At 39.9% G+C, this 15923-nt stretch overlaps 1 protein-coding gene across 1 annotated transcript; it reads right to left on the minus strand.

Annotated features, from left to right (window-relative positions):
* Positions 1-400: 400 nt before the first annotated feature.
* On the minus strand, positions 401-5402 carry TSHB (thyroid stimulating hormone subunit beta; the record flags this gene model as incomplete). Its single annotated transcript, XM_080647611.1, has 3 exons — positions 5344-5402; positions 1108-1270; positions 401-655 (listed from the first exon to the last, which is right to left on the minus strand). Exons 2-3 carry the CDS (start codon positions 1267-1269, stop codon positions 401-403), a joined length of 417 nt encoding a protein of 138 aa, XP_080503737.1. The 5' UTR covers position 1270; positions 5344-5402.
* Positions 5403-15923: the final 10521 nt, after the last annotated feature.

The raw sequence follows: 15923 nt of genomic DNA on the forward strand, positions 1-15923 counted from the left end.
AATGTTCAAACCTAACTGGCACCCTAATGCCATGTGTTCCTTCAGCTTCTGATCACATTACCCATTCCTTATAACGGTAGCCTTCCCACACGCGTTTTCTGTGTCAAGACAAAATTCATGGCCCTCTGTTAAAAGAGCTTGCTCAAGATTGGCTTTCACTAGTGTTTCATGTCATGTCCCTGTTCTCCATTTACCCTGCACGCCACCCTTCCACGTGGCAATCATCCTTCAGTCACCTTTTCTTCTAACGCCCCTCAGGTCTCTCATGCATGCATAGGTACAGGTATGGACGAACCAGCACTCAACACATACACAATGTATTGTGAAATATATTGATATATTATTAGCTTTATTCCAGGCAAACACATTTAACTGCATTTCAAGTTACAGTCTATTGAAGTTAGATAGAAACTCCCACCAGATAGGACTGCTGAGGTTTGGTACAGTAGTTTGTCTTGCTGATCTCATGTACACAGTCACTATAGTCAGTATTGCACTTGCCACACTTACAGCTTACAGCTATAGGGAAGGAGAAATAAGGACTAACATGGCGTGGGCATCCTGGTATCTCTACAGTCTTGTATATGAAGTCTCTATATGTACAAATATCCTGGGACAGAGCATATTTGGGAAGAAACTGCTTGCCATTGATATCCTGAGGAGAGAACAGAAAAAGGAGCATAGTATAATATACTTTAAGATGCATATAGTCAATGGCAACAAATGAAAATTAACTCACTTATATTTTTTTGTCACTAATTGGACTGGGGGAGGATTCCTTAGTCCCATTCCCCAATACCCACTCCACACATCCTTACTGAATCCCATAGAAACAAATGTGGCACACACACCCTTTTATCCTTGATCATGGAAACAAGATAAGGCTTAAACCAAGTTTGGAAGTAAATTGTTATAAAATTATCTATACCCACTGTGCTGAGTAGAAACATATAATATAGTAACCTGTGCCCTCTACTTCTAAGGAGCCAATTACCATTAGATTTGGAAAATGAAGTTGTGATTTATCTCATTCCCTTTCTGCATAGATATGGACGAAGTGTAGGTTTACCTAATGTACAGATAAAAGAAGTAAGATGAACTACATACCCGTGTCATACAATATCCGGCACAGATGGTGGTGTTGATGGTTAGGCAATAATCACACTCTTTCCTTTCAACATGCATCATATACTCAGTTGGAATACAAAAAGACGTTGCTTGTCCACATACAAGGCCAAAAAGCATGGATATCAGGAAGATAGCAGTCATGCTAAATCAAAGATAAAATTAAAGAATCTAATACCTATTAGGATATTCAGAAGAGACATTTGGAAAGAGCCAAAAATATGTATATTTTAATATTCTGCTTATATTTTCCTAAGATCTATATTAGGTGTTTTTACATAGTTAATACTCTCAGTAATTTTTCTTTATACACTGAAATGTGGCTCTGATCCACATACCCCACAGTGAAATGGCAAGCCTGAAGCACCACAGCAGGAAAGTGGCAGAGACACATGTGCCAACTAAGTGTACAACAATTCATTCAATGAAAACAATCCAAATACCTGCCTCTATGATTAGAAGAAGTGAATGAACAGTTAGGCTTCAATAAGGGCTTTCCCAGAACTCTAGTTTTCAAAAAAAACTTTGGTTAAAAGGCCAACAAATGGGTCATAATCAGAAAGGGCAAAAACAAAACAAAACAAACAAAAAAACAAGAAAATGCATAATCAATACCATTAGTACCATCTCAATACAAATAATCTTCCATATAATTTTACCCATTGCCTGTCAAGGAAGACAAGATGAATCTACAGAAAGTCCAGAAAAGATTAACATAAAATTAGGAGCTAATCCAGAAGTCTAGATATTCTCTTTCTCCATCCTTAGGATAGTCCTCTAATGTTAAAAGAAGTAGACTTCGACATATAAAAAATTACGTTACTCAGAAGATGTATGAAATTCATTATCTTAAAAAGATTTCAGACGCAGCCCTGGCCAGATGGCTCAGTTGGTTGGAGCATCATCCTATACACCAAAAGGTTGCCGGTTCGATTGCCAGTCAGGCCTCATGCCCAGGTTGTGGGCTCAGTCCTCAGTAGGAGACATGCAGGAGGCAGCCGATCGATGTTTCATTCTCACACTGGTGTTTCTCTCTCTCCCTCTCCCTTCCTTTTTCTCTACAAATCAAGAAATATTTTTTGAAGAAAAAAAAATTTCAGATGCAAAAATTATAGGTTGACACCGTGAGAATAATAAAATCAAGGATGGCAGATACATTGTGGGCTAGGCAGGAGAGTAAGTTATGTTTGGCTGCATAGAAGATACCAGAGGGTCCATGTGCCTCAGTCAGAAGAAGAACAAGTATCTCAAGAGAGCCTGTTCACTGAAAGAAGTTGTTCAGTATCAATTGGCATCATAATGAGCTGGATAATGTTTACATAATCATTTTAGTTCTGCTACTGAGAGCAGATAATCCAGACTTTTGAATGTAAATTGGTCACTTCAAAGATTAAGAAGATTGTTTTACCTTACAAATATGGTACAGTTAGCTAGGTATATTTGCATTTTTTCCTTCTTAAGTATCACTGTGAGAAAAGAATATATTCATCTTAATGAAGTAGTTACCTTTGAATACAAACTTGTTTGCTTTTTCTATTAAATATGGTATAATTCACTAAACATTTTTATTCTATAAAAAGTGTATCAAGATTTTCTCATTTCTGTCTATTCTATCCCAATACTATCTATCAGCTACATATACTAAAATATCCATCAACTGAAATTTCAGAAACTCAGCCACAGTTAACCAGAATTCATCTTTAACTTTTTAAGAGAAAACTAAAACCCCATTCAACAAACTAGCAGGGATAAACATTTCTGCACTCCTATTCCCAGAATGAGAATTGCAGATAAATTAGATAAGCATATATTGAGAATGTGAACCAGGCACTGAGAGATACAAAATGCTTAAGCTATCTATGGTCCTTGACCTCAGGGCTGACAGTCTAATAATGGATAAGTATGAACAAACACTAATAATAAAAATACATATTGCCGAAACCAGTTTGGCTCAGTGGATAGAGCGTCGGCCTGCGGGCTGAAAGGTCCCGGGTTCGATTCCGGTCAAGGGCATGTACCTTGGTTGCGGGCACATCCCCAGTGGGAGGCGTGCAGGAGGCAGCTGATCGATGTTTCTCTCTCATCGATGTTTCTAGCTCTCTATCCCTCTCCCTTCCTCTCTGTGAAATATCAATAAAATATATTTAAAAAAAAAATACACATTGTTCTAAGTGCTCTGAAAGAGTCCAAACTATGACTCTGAAACCCCCAATTGATATAGACAAGGAAGTAAACTAACCCATTAAGAAGGGTTTTCTAGTGAACTCTTTTAAATCAAATGCTACATATTCAAGCTTTCCCTGGAGGTTTGTTGGTATTTCAATTTGGGACAGAAAATATAAGAACTCATTGCTCATGGAATCTGGTTTTCTCAAATGCTTCACAAATGTGAGCTCCCCCGATGGTAGAATTGGTTCCCTTATTTTAGAGCCACAGACTTGGAGGATCCTCTGCAGAATCTTAAAAACATCAGCTGAGTACATTACATAAAATACTCACCAGTCCTGATCCTATGGTTCTTGCCTGACTAGCCAGCCAGCTACTGGACTTTTGCCATAGGAAGTCATTAACTTCACGTTTTAACTTTTAGCTCTGTGACACTATGTATGTAAAATAGATGTGTGGCACCCTAGTGGTGAGAATATTGGTCCTGGATTAAGGAACACAATTGTATTTTAAGAACTCCCAGGAATCTATGAGAAACTGACTAAAATGTTTAATCGGTCTGGGTCTTACTTCCCCACTGCAAAACAGGGGGGAAAGGTACATCTGACCTTTTTTAAAATTGTAGGACATACAAAAACTATTTTGGAACTTTTACCCATTGTCATATTCATTACGGACACTAAACATTTATAAGTTCCTCTTATAAATATAAAACTCTAAACTAACAAAAGGAAATTTTAAAAGCACTGAATTATCAGCAAAGTAGCTATATAACTTTGTGGATGTAAAGAAAGTAAAAATTATCCTTTCTCCTTAACTGCAAATAATAAAACTCTACCTAAAAAATCTTTCTAAGCCTCAATTTCTTTATCTAAAAAGCAAAGCTTAGAACCAGAAGATGATCAGGAAGTTCTTTTCAGTACAAAGAATCTGTGATTCTATTGATAAATTAGTGTCAGACTCCTGGTCTAAGAGTTAGTGACCTAGAATTCTGCTTCCAAATTTCATTGTAATGTGTGTCACTGAGCAATTTAATAACTTTGTGGCCCTCATTTTTCCATATGCTCTATCCTAAACTCAAAAAAAAAAATAGAACAATACATGTGATGAACTTGGAATGCTACAGAGGATTATATAAATATATACATAAATATACATGTATATCACCATAATCTGCCACAATTTCTCTTTTATCACCAGATTCTTATCTTGGCAACTTAATTGCCTCTTTTAACATTATCAAAAGTTATTTATTGGACAGCTAAACATAAGGCATGATTTTAGGCCTTAACTAATAAGAGATGCTTTTTTCAGTGGCACACCCATATATGTCTACACTTCCCATGTTTTACTTATTCTAAGCTATCTGCTTTCTCTTGCCCCTTATTCCACTTTTTCTTTCCTTTTTTTTCCTCTCACTACCTTTATTCTCAATAAGCACATTTCTCTCTGTTCTGCCAATTTCCTCCACCAATTTTTTTTCTCTCCAAATCCCTTAATACATTATGAAAAGAATCAACTGCCCACCCTATAAACAATCCAGGAACTTTACTAAAGCAACGTATTATTCTAGAGGGTAAAATGTACCATAAGGCAGGTGTGTGCACAGGACACTATCCAAAGTGGTGTAGCTATTAAATAACTGAAATAAGACACAGTAAATTACACCTACAGATACTTAAAACTGAATTCACTCTTAAGTTTTCCCAGAAGTATATCATCAAAGATAACCATTAGTAATTGACATAATTTAATAACATATTATTCAATTGATAAAATTATTTCAATTGAAATGTAAATAGGAAGAGAAAGCCATGAACATCCATCAGGGAATTAACCTCTTCTAGTTAATAGAATTTTTTCCTCATCTTTATACATGTAGTTCATTCACTCAACTTCACTCAACATTAAACTATTTTGGAGCAATAATTAAAATTCTTAGAGCCAATCAAAGTATCACTCAACATTTGCCATTTTTTAATAAGTGCTAAAATGGTGAAAGTGGAAAAAGAACATTTCATTTTGCAAAGCCTTCTCAGTGTAGACACCTACCTTACTTTGCATTCGTGAGCTGATGCTGTAGTGACTCAGACCAAAACCTCTTGGTTCATTTTATACCCTTTGGGGTAATTCCTCTCTGATCTTCTTGTTTATATAATTGCGTTTGAATTACTGCTTCGTTATCTGAAAAACATCTATTGAAAATTCATACTGAACCCCAAATAAAATGTGTTTAGATAAACAGGGCTTCCTCTGGAAACTGACATTATTGCAGCATAAATTTTCCTTTCTCCTATTTCAAAATAAAATTACCCTTTAAAATACATCCTTTATTAATATTTACTAATATTACAAAGGATACACACAGAAGGAGGAAAAAAACCTTAACATCATCTAAGTAAGATATGGGAATGAAAATTTATTTAGGGCTTGAGTGCCCCAAATTTTATGGAAGTGATCATTTAGATGTAAATAAAATTACTGCTTATCTACAAAGCAAAGACAACTTTTTATAGAAATCCAGGACAATTGGCACACATGTTTTTGAGTAAAACAAAAATAATAATAAGTTTACGTGTGACACGAACTGAAAGTAAAAAGATGGAAAATGATATTTCATGCAAATGTTAAGAAAAAAGAGCTGGAGTGGCAATACTTAGACAAAATAGACTTTAAAACAAAGACAAGAAACAAAGAAGGACATAATCCTATATAATATAACCCTAATATGCAAATAGACTGAACGGTGGAATGACCAGTTGCTATGGTGTGCACTGACCAGCAGGGGGCAGACGCTCAACGTAGGGGGAGTGCTGCTCAGCCAGAAGCTAGGCTGATGGCTGGTGAGTGCAGCGGCGGTGGTGGGAGCCTCTCCTGCCTCCGCTGCAGGTGGGTGGTAAGGAGTCAGGGGTCCCAGACTGCAAGAGGGCGCATGCCAGGCTAAGAGACCACCCCCCCGCCGACCCAGTGCACAAAATTTCATGCACCGGGCTTCTAGTATAATGATAAAGGGATCAATCCAAGAAGATATAACCCTTGTAAACATTTCTGTACTCAGCATAAAAGCACCTAAATATATAAAGCAAATCTTGATGGACATAAAGGGAGAGATTGAGAGTAGCACAGAGTAGGGAATTTTATATCCCATTGACATCAATGGATAGCTCTTCCAAACAGAAAATCAACAAGGAAACAGCAGCCTTAAATGAAACACTAGATCTGATTAATTTAATTGATGTCTTCAGAGCAAATACACATTCTTCCCAAGTACACATGGAACATTTTCCAGGATGGACCACGTGTTAAGACACAAAACAAGTCTCAACAAAGTTAAGAAGATTGAAATCAGATCAAGCATGCCTGGCTGATGTGGCTCAGTGGTTGAGCATCCTCCTATGAACCAGGAGGTCATGATTTGATTCCAGTCCAGGCTGTGGCCTCGATCCCGGGGCATACAGGAGGTAACCCATCGATGATTTTCTCTCATCAGTGTTTCTATCTCTCTCTCCCTCTCCCTTCCTCCCTGAAATCAATAAAAATATTTTTTTAAAAGAAATCACATCAGGCATATTCTCTGACCACAGTAGAAGTAATCAATTGCAAGGAAAACTGAAAAATACACACACACACGGAGGTTAAATAACATGACACTAAACAAGAATGGGTTAACAATGTTATCGAGGAATAAATCAAAAGATACTTTGAGACAAATAACAGTGAAGACACAACAACCCAAAATCTATGGGACACAGCGAAAGCAGTCCTAAGAAGGAAATTCATAAAATTTACATGTGAAATAACAGTCATTTAAGACCAAATCTGACAGGATATTAAACTGATCTGAGATCAAATCCTGGCTCTTCTATTTACTAGCTATATGACATTGGCATGCTTGAGCTCTCTTTACTTCAGTTTCTTCATTTATTTATTGTTTATGTAGAACACTTAACACCATGTCTGGCATATAATAAGTCTTCAATAACTGATAGCTAATTCTATATAATAAAAGAGTAATATGCAAATTAACCATCACTCCGCTACACCCACAAGCCATGCCCACCAGCCACGCTCACCAGCTAATCAGGAGCAAATATGCAAATAAACCCAACCAAGATGGCTACAGCCACAGAGAGCGGGGGGAGGCTTGGGTTTCCCTGGCGATGGAGGAAGCCCAGCTCTCCGCCTGCCCTTGTGGGCCTAGGCCTCCAATCAAGTCTACAAACTTTCAATGATAGAAGATACATAAACCCAAACAGAAATGGCGGCAGCCACGGAGCTGGAAAGAGCAGGAGGCTAGGGTTGCCCCCGGTGATGGAGGAAGCCAAGCTTTCCACACACCCTGGCCGGTCCAGGCCTCGCTTAAGGTTACAAAGTTTCAATTGTAGAAGATAAATAAACCCCAGATACCAGGGCCTCCTCTTGGGTCACCAGGGGGTGTGGCCGGCCTGCAAACCACCACAGGCCCCTCGCCCAGGCCGCCTCACGCCCCAAGGGAACCCCCACCCTGATCCAGGACACCCTTCAGGGCAAACCAGCTATCCCCCACCCGTGAACCAGGCCTCTATCCTATCTAATAAAAGAGTAATATGCAGATTGACCATCACTCCAACACACAAGATGGCTGCCCCCATGTGGTCAAAGATCCTGCCCCCATGTGGACACAAGATGGCCACCACAAGATGGCCAGCAAGGGAGGGCAGTTGGGAGGGACCAGGCCTGCAAGGGAGGGCAGTTGTGGGAGATCAGGCCAGCGGGTGAGGGCAGTTGGGAGGGACCAGGCCTGCAAGGGAGGGCAGTTGGAGGAGATCAAGCCTGCAGGGGAGGGCAGTTAGGGGTGACCAAGCCTGCAGAGGAGGGAAGTTGGGGGTGACCAGGCCTGCAGGGAAAGGCAGTTGGGAGGGACCCAGGCCTGCAGGGGAGAGCAGTTGGGGGGGACCAGGCCTGCAGGGGAGGGCAGTTAGGGGTGACCAGGCCTGCAGGGGAGGGCAGTTAGGGTCAAACAGGCTGGCAGGGAAGCAGTTAGGCATCAATCAGGCTGGCAGGGGAGTGGTTAGGGGGTGATCAGGCTGGCAGGCAGAAGCGGTTAGGGGCAATCAGGAAGGCAGGCAGGCGAGCAGCTGGGAGCCAGCAGTCCTGGATTGTGAGAGGGATGTCCGACTGCCTGTTTAGGTCCGATCTCACTGGGATCAGGCTTAAATGGGCAGTCGGACATCCCTCAAGGGGTCCCAGATTGGAGAGGGTGCAGGCTGGGCTGAGGGCCGCCCCTTCCCCCCGTGCACTAATTTTGTGCACCGGGCCTCTAGTTTATAATAATTCAACATTTATTTACTTAGCAAATATTTAGTCACAGTGCCTCGTACATAGTGGGCAGTCACTATATTTGTTGAATGTATAAATGGCTAAGGGAGTGCATGAATAATTATTGAATTTTTAAAACCACATTTTTCCATCTCCATAGCTATAACTCAAGTTTACCCCCTCAATCCATTTGCCTCACTGTAATAAAATAAGCCTAAAGTTCAACGAGAATTTCCCATTATTCTCAGAAAAAAAGTCCAAACTTCTTAGTGTCATTTATAAAGTCCTTCATATCTCTAGTTTCATCTTTCCCCAGCTCCACCCCTCCCCTTAACTTCTCCATCCTTTCTCCACTTTCTATGTTCTTCAGCCTAACTGAACTGAGTTCAATTTAGTCAGACACTCTCCTCCCTCTAAGTCTTTTCATATGCCATTCCCTCTGTAACATCTGCCTGACCCCCCACTCCATGCCTCATCTCCCCTAACTCCTACTCATCCTTCATGACCTAACTGAGAAAGCACCCTTTCTGCAAAACCTTCTCTGTGTCCCCCAGTCCTCACTCATGGTTAGTTGTTTAATAGAATTAGAGAAAATATATAGAACATCTAGCACATGGCAGATGATCAATAAATCATAAATGTTATTATAGATTATTGACAACCCTGTAAGTCTTCACTTGTCCTCATCTTTATAATTAATGAAAGTTAATGAAAAAAATGAGGCCTGGTATAGGCAAGTCTGCCTGGAGGGGTAATGGAGAGGTTAGGGCAGAATCTGGAAGATATACCAGCAATAGCCATTTCAGGGATCCCTAAATCTTGGGGATGTGAGCTAATATGTAGTAAGAGAAGAAATCTAAAAAGAGTGAAATGAAAATGAGGATGCCAAACTTAACCTGTTTCATGTGATTTCACACAAGATGATAAAAGTACAGAAACTGTGGGAATGTTAGATGCTTGTTTCTAATGGAAGTAGTGCCTCTGTTGTATAAAGTATTGATTCATGTACTCAGTTTCTTGCAGATTTATGTACGTATCCCTGAGAAATATATATACACATAATAGGTAACTGACATACTCTTGGCCTACTACTAGAATTATAAAAATATCATACATCTGGGTAATAATTTTATTTTCGAAGGGGCTCTAATGTATATGATCTCATACTGTTAAGAGAATCCAGGCAGATTGAACTTTGATTTCCAGGCTGGATTTACTCTCCCATCTCAAATAACTATAAACAGGACAAAATACACGAAACAATGGTTCTACACACAGGAAAGGTTAGGCAATATAGGAAAGTGACCCCAAAGAGACAGAAAACAAACAAAGGAACTACAGCTTACTGCTGGAAGAAAGTTTCTCGTGCAGGGATGGGTATCAAAGGCAGAGGCAAGAAGTGTCCCCCAAACTGAGGAGATGGACTTGGGAGTCCATGGAGTCCAAGGCACTTGGGGTTCACAGGGAAACATATTACAGAGGAGAGAACTGCAGAGAGAGAGAGAGAGATTTCTGGAGATCTGCAGATAATCTCTGAATATTCAGCTGAAAACTGGTAAACGCATGCATGTGAAGAAACTAGAGGAGGCTGGGAAAAGAAATACCTGGAAGGATTAATAAGAGCAGTCTTGGGACTCACACAGAAATAGGCATAGTCCTTGGTCCAACTAACAACAATGGAAAATTTCCTAATGCATGGGAAATTAGGTAGTATACTTAGAAGGATTTTGCCTCAATTGTGGGGAAAAATTAGCCCTAGATGCTGCTCTGACCCTGTCTAGCAAATCTTTAAAGCAAGACCCAAAAGGATTAACTATTTGCAAACAACAGAATGGACTCAGAGAACAAAGCTGAAGAATATTTATAGGAATACAACAATATTGTTCTATTGTTTATGCATTGTTTTCCTAAAACTCTCAACAAAGTATATGTAGAGGAAATGTACCACAACACAATGGCCATATATGACAACCCACAACTAACATCATACTCAATGGTGAAAAGATGGAAGCTTTCCTCTAAGATTAGGGACAAGATAAGGATCCCCAATATGGCTACTTTTATTCAACATAGTATTAAAAGACCTAGCCAAAGAAATTAGGCAGGAATAGAATTAAAAGGCATCCAAATCAGAAAGGAAGAAGTAAAATTATCAGTTTGCAGATTACATGATAGTATATATATATAGGGGTTGGCAGAAGTAGTTTTACAGTTGTTCAAATGGTAATGATATGTAGTAATAATACAAGAATAAACTGTGTTTTATGTACTCACAACTGTAAACCTACCTTTTTTCAACCAAAATACCATTAGAATAAATGAATTCAGTTAAAGTTGCAGGATATAGGGAAGGGAATAATGGCGGCGGAATAGACAGACGTTTCCGAGCCTTGTCCCGGAGCAGAAAGAAAGAACAGCTGAGGGTCGCACGAGGAGTGTTTGTTGGCAAGTTGGGAGACAGCTGAACTCCAGAAGAAGGTGGGGGACTGCTAGACGGGTTCCCCTGACCGGGCAGCACCAACTGCGGCCGGGTCCCCTCCCGGAGCTGCGGGCTTGGACACAGAGTCTGCGCCATCTTGAACTGGAAAGTGGAGCTTATCGGAAGCCTAAGAATCCACAACTGCGGCACCCACAGAACAGCTGCGAGCCCCAGAACAACGCTCCCCAATTGGCGCAAACACACGGGTTCAGAGGAGCTCTACACTCCACCACGGAAAGGTCAGATTTCGCCTGGGATAAGGTGAGGTCTCTGGTCCCGGCGGGAGAGAGGAACGCACGTTTTGCGGGAGCTGGAGGACCAGGGAAGTCTGTGCCTAGAAAAATCCGTTTGGGCTGGCGCGATCTGTGAATGTGGAAAGGGGTCCTCAGAGCTGCTAACAGAAGGGCTCTCTAAAAAGCAACCCATTTTGATCTGAAGTGCAGGGACACCCTAAGAATTTCAGGATGCCTAGCCTTACGCGCAGCCCCGGAGTTCGCCGGGTGCCTAGACTTACGCGCAGCCCTGGAGTTCGCACACTTGGGCTTTTTCCTCTTGAAATTCTTGCTTCTGATTACTAAGCCCAATACATAGGATCACCCAGTTGGGGACACCCTGGGAGACTGCAGGGGAAAGTTGTTTTTCTGGAACCTGGGGATCGGAGCAGGGAGTGACCATCGGAGAGCCAGCTCTGAGACAGCCCACTCCCAACCGGTAGTGAGTGCCACAGGGAAAGAAGGCTCTAACATTGCCTAGAGAGGCCATAGATAGACCCGGAAGTCAATCCAGAAACACTGCCACCCAGGGGCTGAATCACAAATTGACTCTTGTGTAATCAAAAATAAAGGAATACGAGAAATTAAGACACACCGCCTGCTTAAAATCAGGACTGGCTTACAACACTGAAGAGCAGTGGAACGCAGGGAACTGCAATACTGTCCGGACTGAAAAACAGGCGTGCCAAACAGAACAACAGAGGAAGTGAATGACCTTCACTACTCCACATTTTATTTTTATTTTTTATTTTTTTTATTTTTTTAATTTTCATTTTTTGCATCTTTTACTCAAGAAACTAACTTTTTTTCTTTTTTCATCACTTGATTTTACCTTTTTAATTATTACATTTTTATTTTCAATCTGTATTATTACTACTGCTATTTTATCTTTTTTTTTAAATATATTTTATTGATATTTCACAGAGAGGAAGGGAGAGGGATAGAGAGCTAGAAACATCGATGAGAGAGAAACATCGATCAGCTGCCTCCTGCACACCCCCCACTGGGGATGTGCCCGCAACCAATGTACATGCCCTTGACCGGAATCGAACCCGGGACCTTTCAGTCCGCAGGCCGACGCTCTATCCACTGAGCCAAACCGGTTTCGGCTTATCTTTTTTTTTTTTTAAAGTATCATTTTCTCTTCATTTTATTTTGGGATTAGTGTTCTACATTCTATTTTTATCTTTCCTTTAGCATCGTTTTACTCTATCTCAACTCTACTTTTATGCCATCACTCTCTTCGTAACCTTCCCCTTTTCGGTGTCCTGTTTATCTTACCCCTTTCCTGCTTTAGATTTTCCCTATTCTTTCTGTTTACCCCTTGTTAAAATTTCACCCTACTTACATATCTAATCTCCAATCCCCTGCTCCAAGTCCATACACACCTCTCTCTTTGCTGTCTTAACTATCCAAAAAATTGTTTTTCTCTCTGTCCTTTTGTTGTTGTTCACTTGAATGTAGATTATATCGAATTTTTATGTTTTGTGAGATTGTTTTGCTTATTCTTCTTTTATTTTTTTGTTTGTTTTGTGCTTCAGCTTTCCCTTGCCTCACTCAATATTAGTTGGTGTTGTAGTTTGTATTAATCCCCAGGCACTTGTTGCTGGCATTTGCTGGGATTAGTGATTGTTCTATTGGAGTTTTATCCCCAATATATATAGTCTGTTCCCCTTTCTCTCTTAGTCTCTTTCTTGTCTCTCTTACTTTTTTTTTCTCTTTTTTTTTCTTTCCCTTTTCCCAATTTCATTTTGACACTCCTTTTTTTTTTTCTTCTTTCTTTCTTTTTCCTCTTCTCTATCACCTAATTTGCCTTTCTCTGGTGGTCACCTTTATTGAGGTTATTAATATCGTGAATACATTTCTGTTCAGTGCCTTGTGAGTTGTACCTGGTAGTGCTGTATTTTGTGCCTTTAAATCAACGCAGGAGAGAGAGAACTACATAACCAGACGCCCAGAGAAGAGAGACCATGGGGAGACAAAGAAACAGCCCGCATATGAAAGAAAAGCAGGCATCACCAGAAAAGGAAGTAAACTAAATGGAGGCAAGCAACCTTCCAGAGAAAGAATTCAGAGAAATGGTCATAAGGTGGCTGAAAAGAATGGAAGACAAATTAGACAATATGAGCAAGAACCAAGAGGAAATGAAGAAGAACCAAGAAGAAATGAAAAATGACATCGCTGCTGTAAAGAACTCAAAAGAAAGCATCAAGAGTAGACTAGAAGAAGCAGAGTACCGCATCAGTGAGCTAGAAGACAAGATGGGAAAAAATACCCAAGTAGAGCAACTTCTAGAAAAAAAAATTAAAAGGCAGGAGGAGAGCCTAAGGGAACTTTGGGACAACACGAAACAAAACAACATCCGCATAATAGGGGTTCCAGAAGGAAAGGAAGCTGAGCAAGGAATAGAAAACCTATTTGAAGAAATAATGACAGAAAATTTCCCTGATATAGGGAAGAAAAAAACCACACAAATCCAAGAAGCTCACAGAGTCCCAAGCAAAATGAACCCCAAAAGACCGACGCCAAGGCACATTATAATTAAATTGGCAAACACCAACGACAAAGTAAGAATCTTAAAAGCGGCAAGAGAGAGACAGAAAGTTACCTACAAAGGAATCCCCATCAGATTAGCAACTGATTTCTCAACAGAAACTCATCAGGCCAGAAGGGAATGGAATGAAATATACAAAGTCATGCAAAGGAAGGGTCTGAATCCAAGAATACTGTACCCAGCAAGGCTGTCAATCAAAATTGAAGGTGAAATCAGGAGCTTCACAGACAAAAAAGGACTAAGGGAATTTATTACCACCAAACCAGCAATGCAAGAAATGCTAAAGGGTCTGCTGTAAAAAAAAAAAAAAAAAGAAAAGAAATAGGAAGCGAAGAAGGAACACAGGGGTAAAGAATAGGAATGGTGACAAATAAGTACCTATCAATAATAACTTTAAATGTAAATGGATTAAATGCCCGAATCAAAATACATAGGGTAACGGATTGGATAAGAAAACACGACCCATATATCTGCTGTCTACAAGAAACCCACCTCAGAAAAAAAGACACACACAGACTGAGGGTGAAGGGATGGAAAAAGGTTTTCCAGGCAAATGGAACTGAAAAAAAAGCTGGGGTAGCAATACTTATATCTGACAAATTAGATCTCAAAGTGAAGGACATAACAAGAGATAAGGAAGGCCACTTCATAATACTAAAGGGAGCAATCCAACAAGAAGAAATAACTCTGGTAAACATATATGCAACCAATACAGGAGCACCCAAATACATAAAAAAACTCCTGGAGGATATCAAGGGAGAGATTGACAGCAATACAATCATAGTAGGAGACTTTAATACCCCACTATCACCATTGGACAAATCCTCTAAACAAAAAATCAGCAAAGAAACATCAATCCTAAATGACTCACTAGACCAGATGGAATTAATTGACATCTTCAGAACATTTCAAAAGCCACAGAATATACATTCTTCTCAAGTGCACATGGGTCATTTTCAAAGATAGACCATATGTTGGGACATAGGCAAAGTCTCTTCAAATTCAAGAAGATAGAAATCATATCAAGCATCTTCTCAGACCACAGTGGCATAAAACTGGAAATCAACTACAATAAAAACAACCCAAAGAAATCAAACACATGGAGACTAAACAGCATGCTATTAAACCATGACTGGGTTACCAGAGAGATCAAAGAAAAATAAAAAACATCATGGCAACAAATGACAATGAAAACACTACAATCCAAAATCTATGGGACACAGCGAAAGCAGTCTTGAGAGGGAAGTTCATAGCTCTACAAGCCTACTGCAAAAAAACAAGAAACAATGGTAATAAATTACCTAACCCAACAACTCAAAGAGTTAGAAAAAGAGCAACAAGAAAAGCCCAGTATAAGCAGAAGGAAGGAAATAATAAAGCTCAGAGCAGAGATAAAAGACATAGAGACCAAAGAAACAATACAAAAGATCAACAAAACCAAGAGCTGGTTCTTTGAAAGGATAAACAATATTGATGAACCTCTAGCCAGGCTCACCAAGAAGCAAAGAGAGAGGACCCAAATAAACAAAATCAGAAATGAAAGAGGTGAAATAACAACAGATCCCACCGAAATACAAAGGATTGTTAAAAAATACTACGAACAACTCCATTCCAACAAACTGGACAACCTGGAGGAAATGGACATATTCCTAGAAAAATATAACCTTCCAAAACTCAATCAGGAAGAATCTAAACAGCTCAACATGCCAGTAACTATGGAAGAAATTGAAGCAGTCATCAAAGAGCTTCCGGCAAACAAAAGCCCGGGGCCAGATGGCTTCACAGGAGAGTTTTACCAAACATTCAAGGAAGAACTAAAACCTATCCTCCTCAGACTATTCCAAAAAATTCAAGAGGAAGGAACACTTCCAAGCTCCTTCTATGAAGCCAGCATCACCCTAATACCAAAACCAGATAAAGACAACACAATGAAGGAGAATTACAGGCCAATATCCCTCATGAATGTAGATGCCAAAATCCTCAACAAAATTCTAGCAAATCGGATCCAGCAGTACATCAGAAAGATCAT

This window comes from Plecotus auritus, assembly GCF_963455305.1.
Source record: "Plecotus auritus genome assembly, chromosome: 12".
Taxonomy (NCBI): Eukaryota; Metazoa; Chordata; class Mammalia; order Chiroptera; family Vespertilionidae; genus Plecotus; species Plecotus auritus.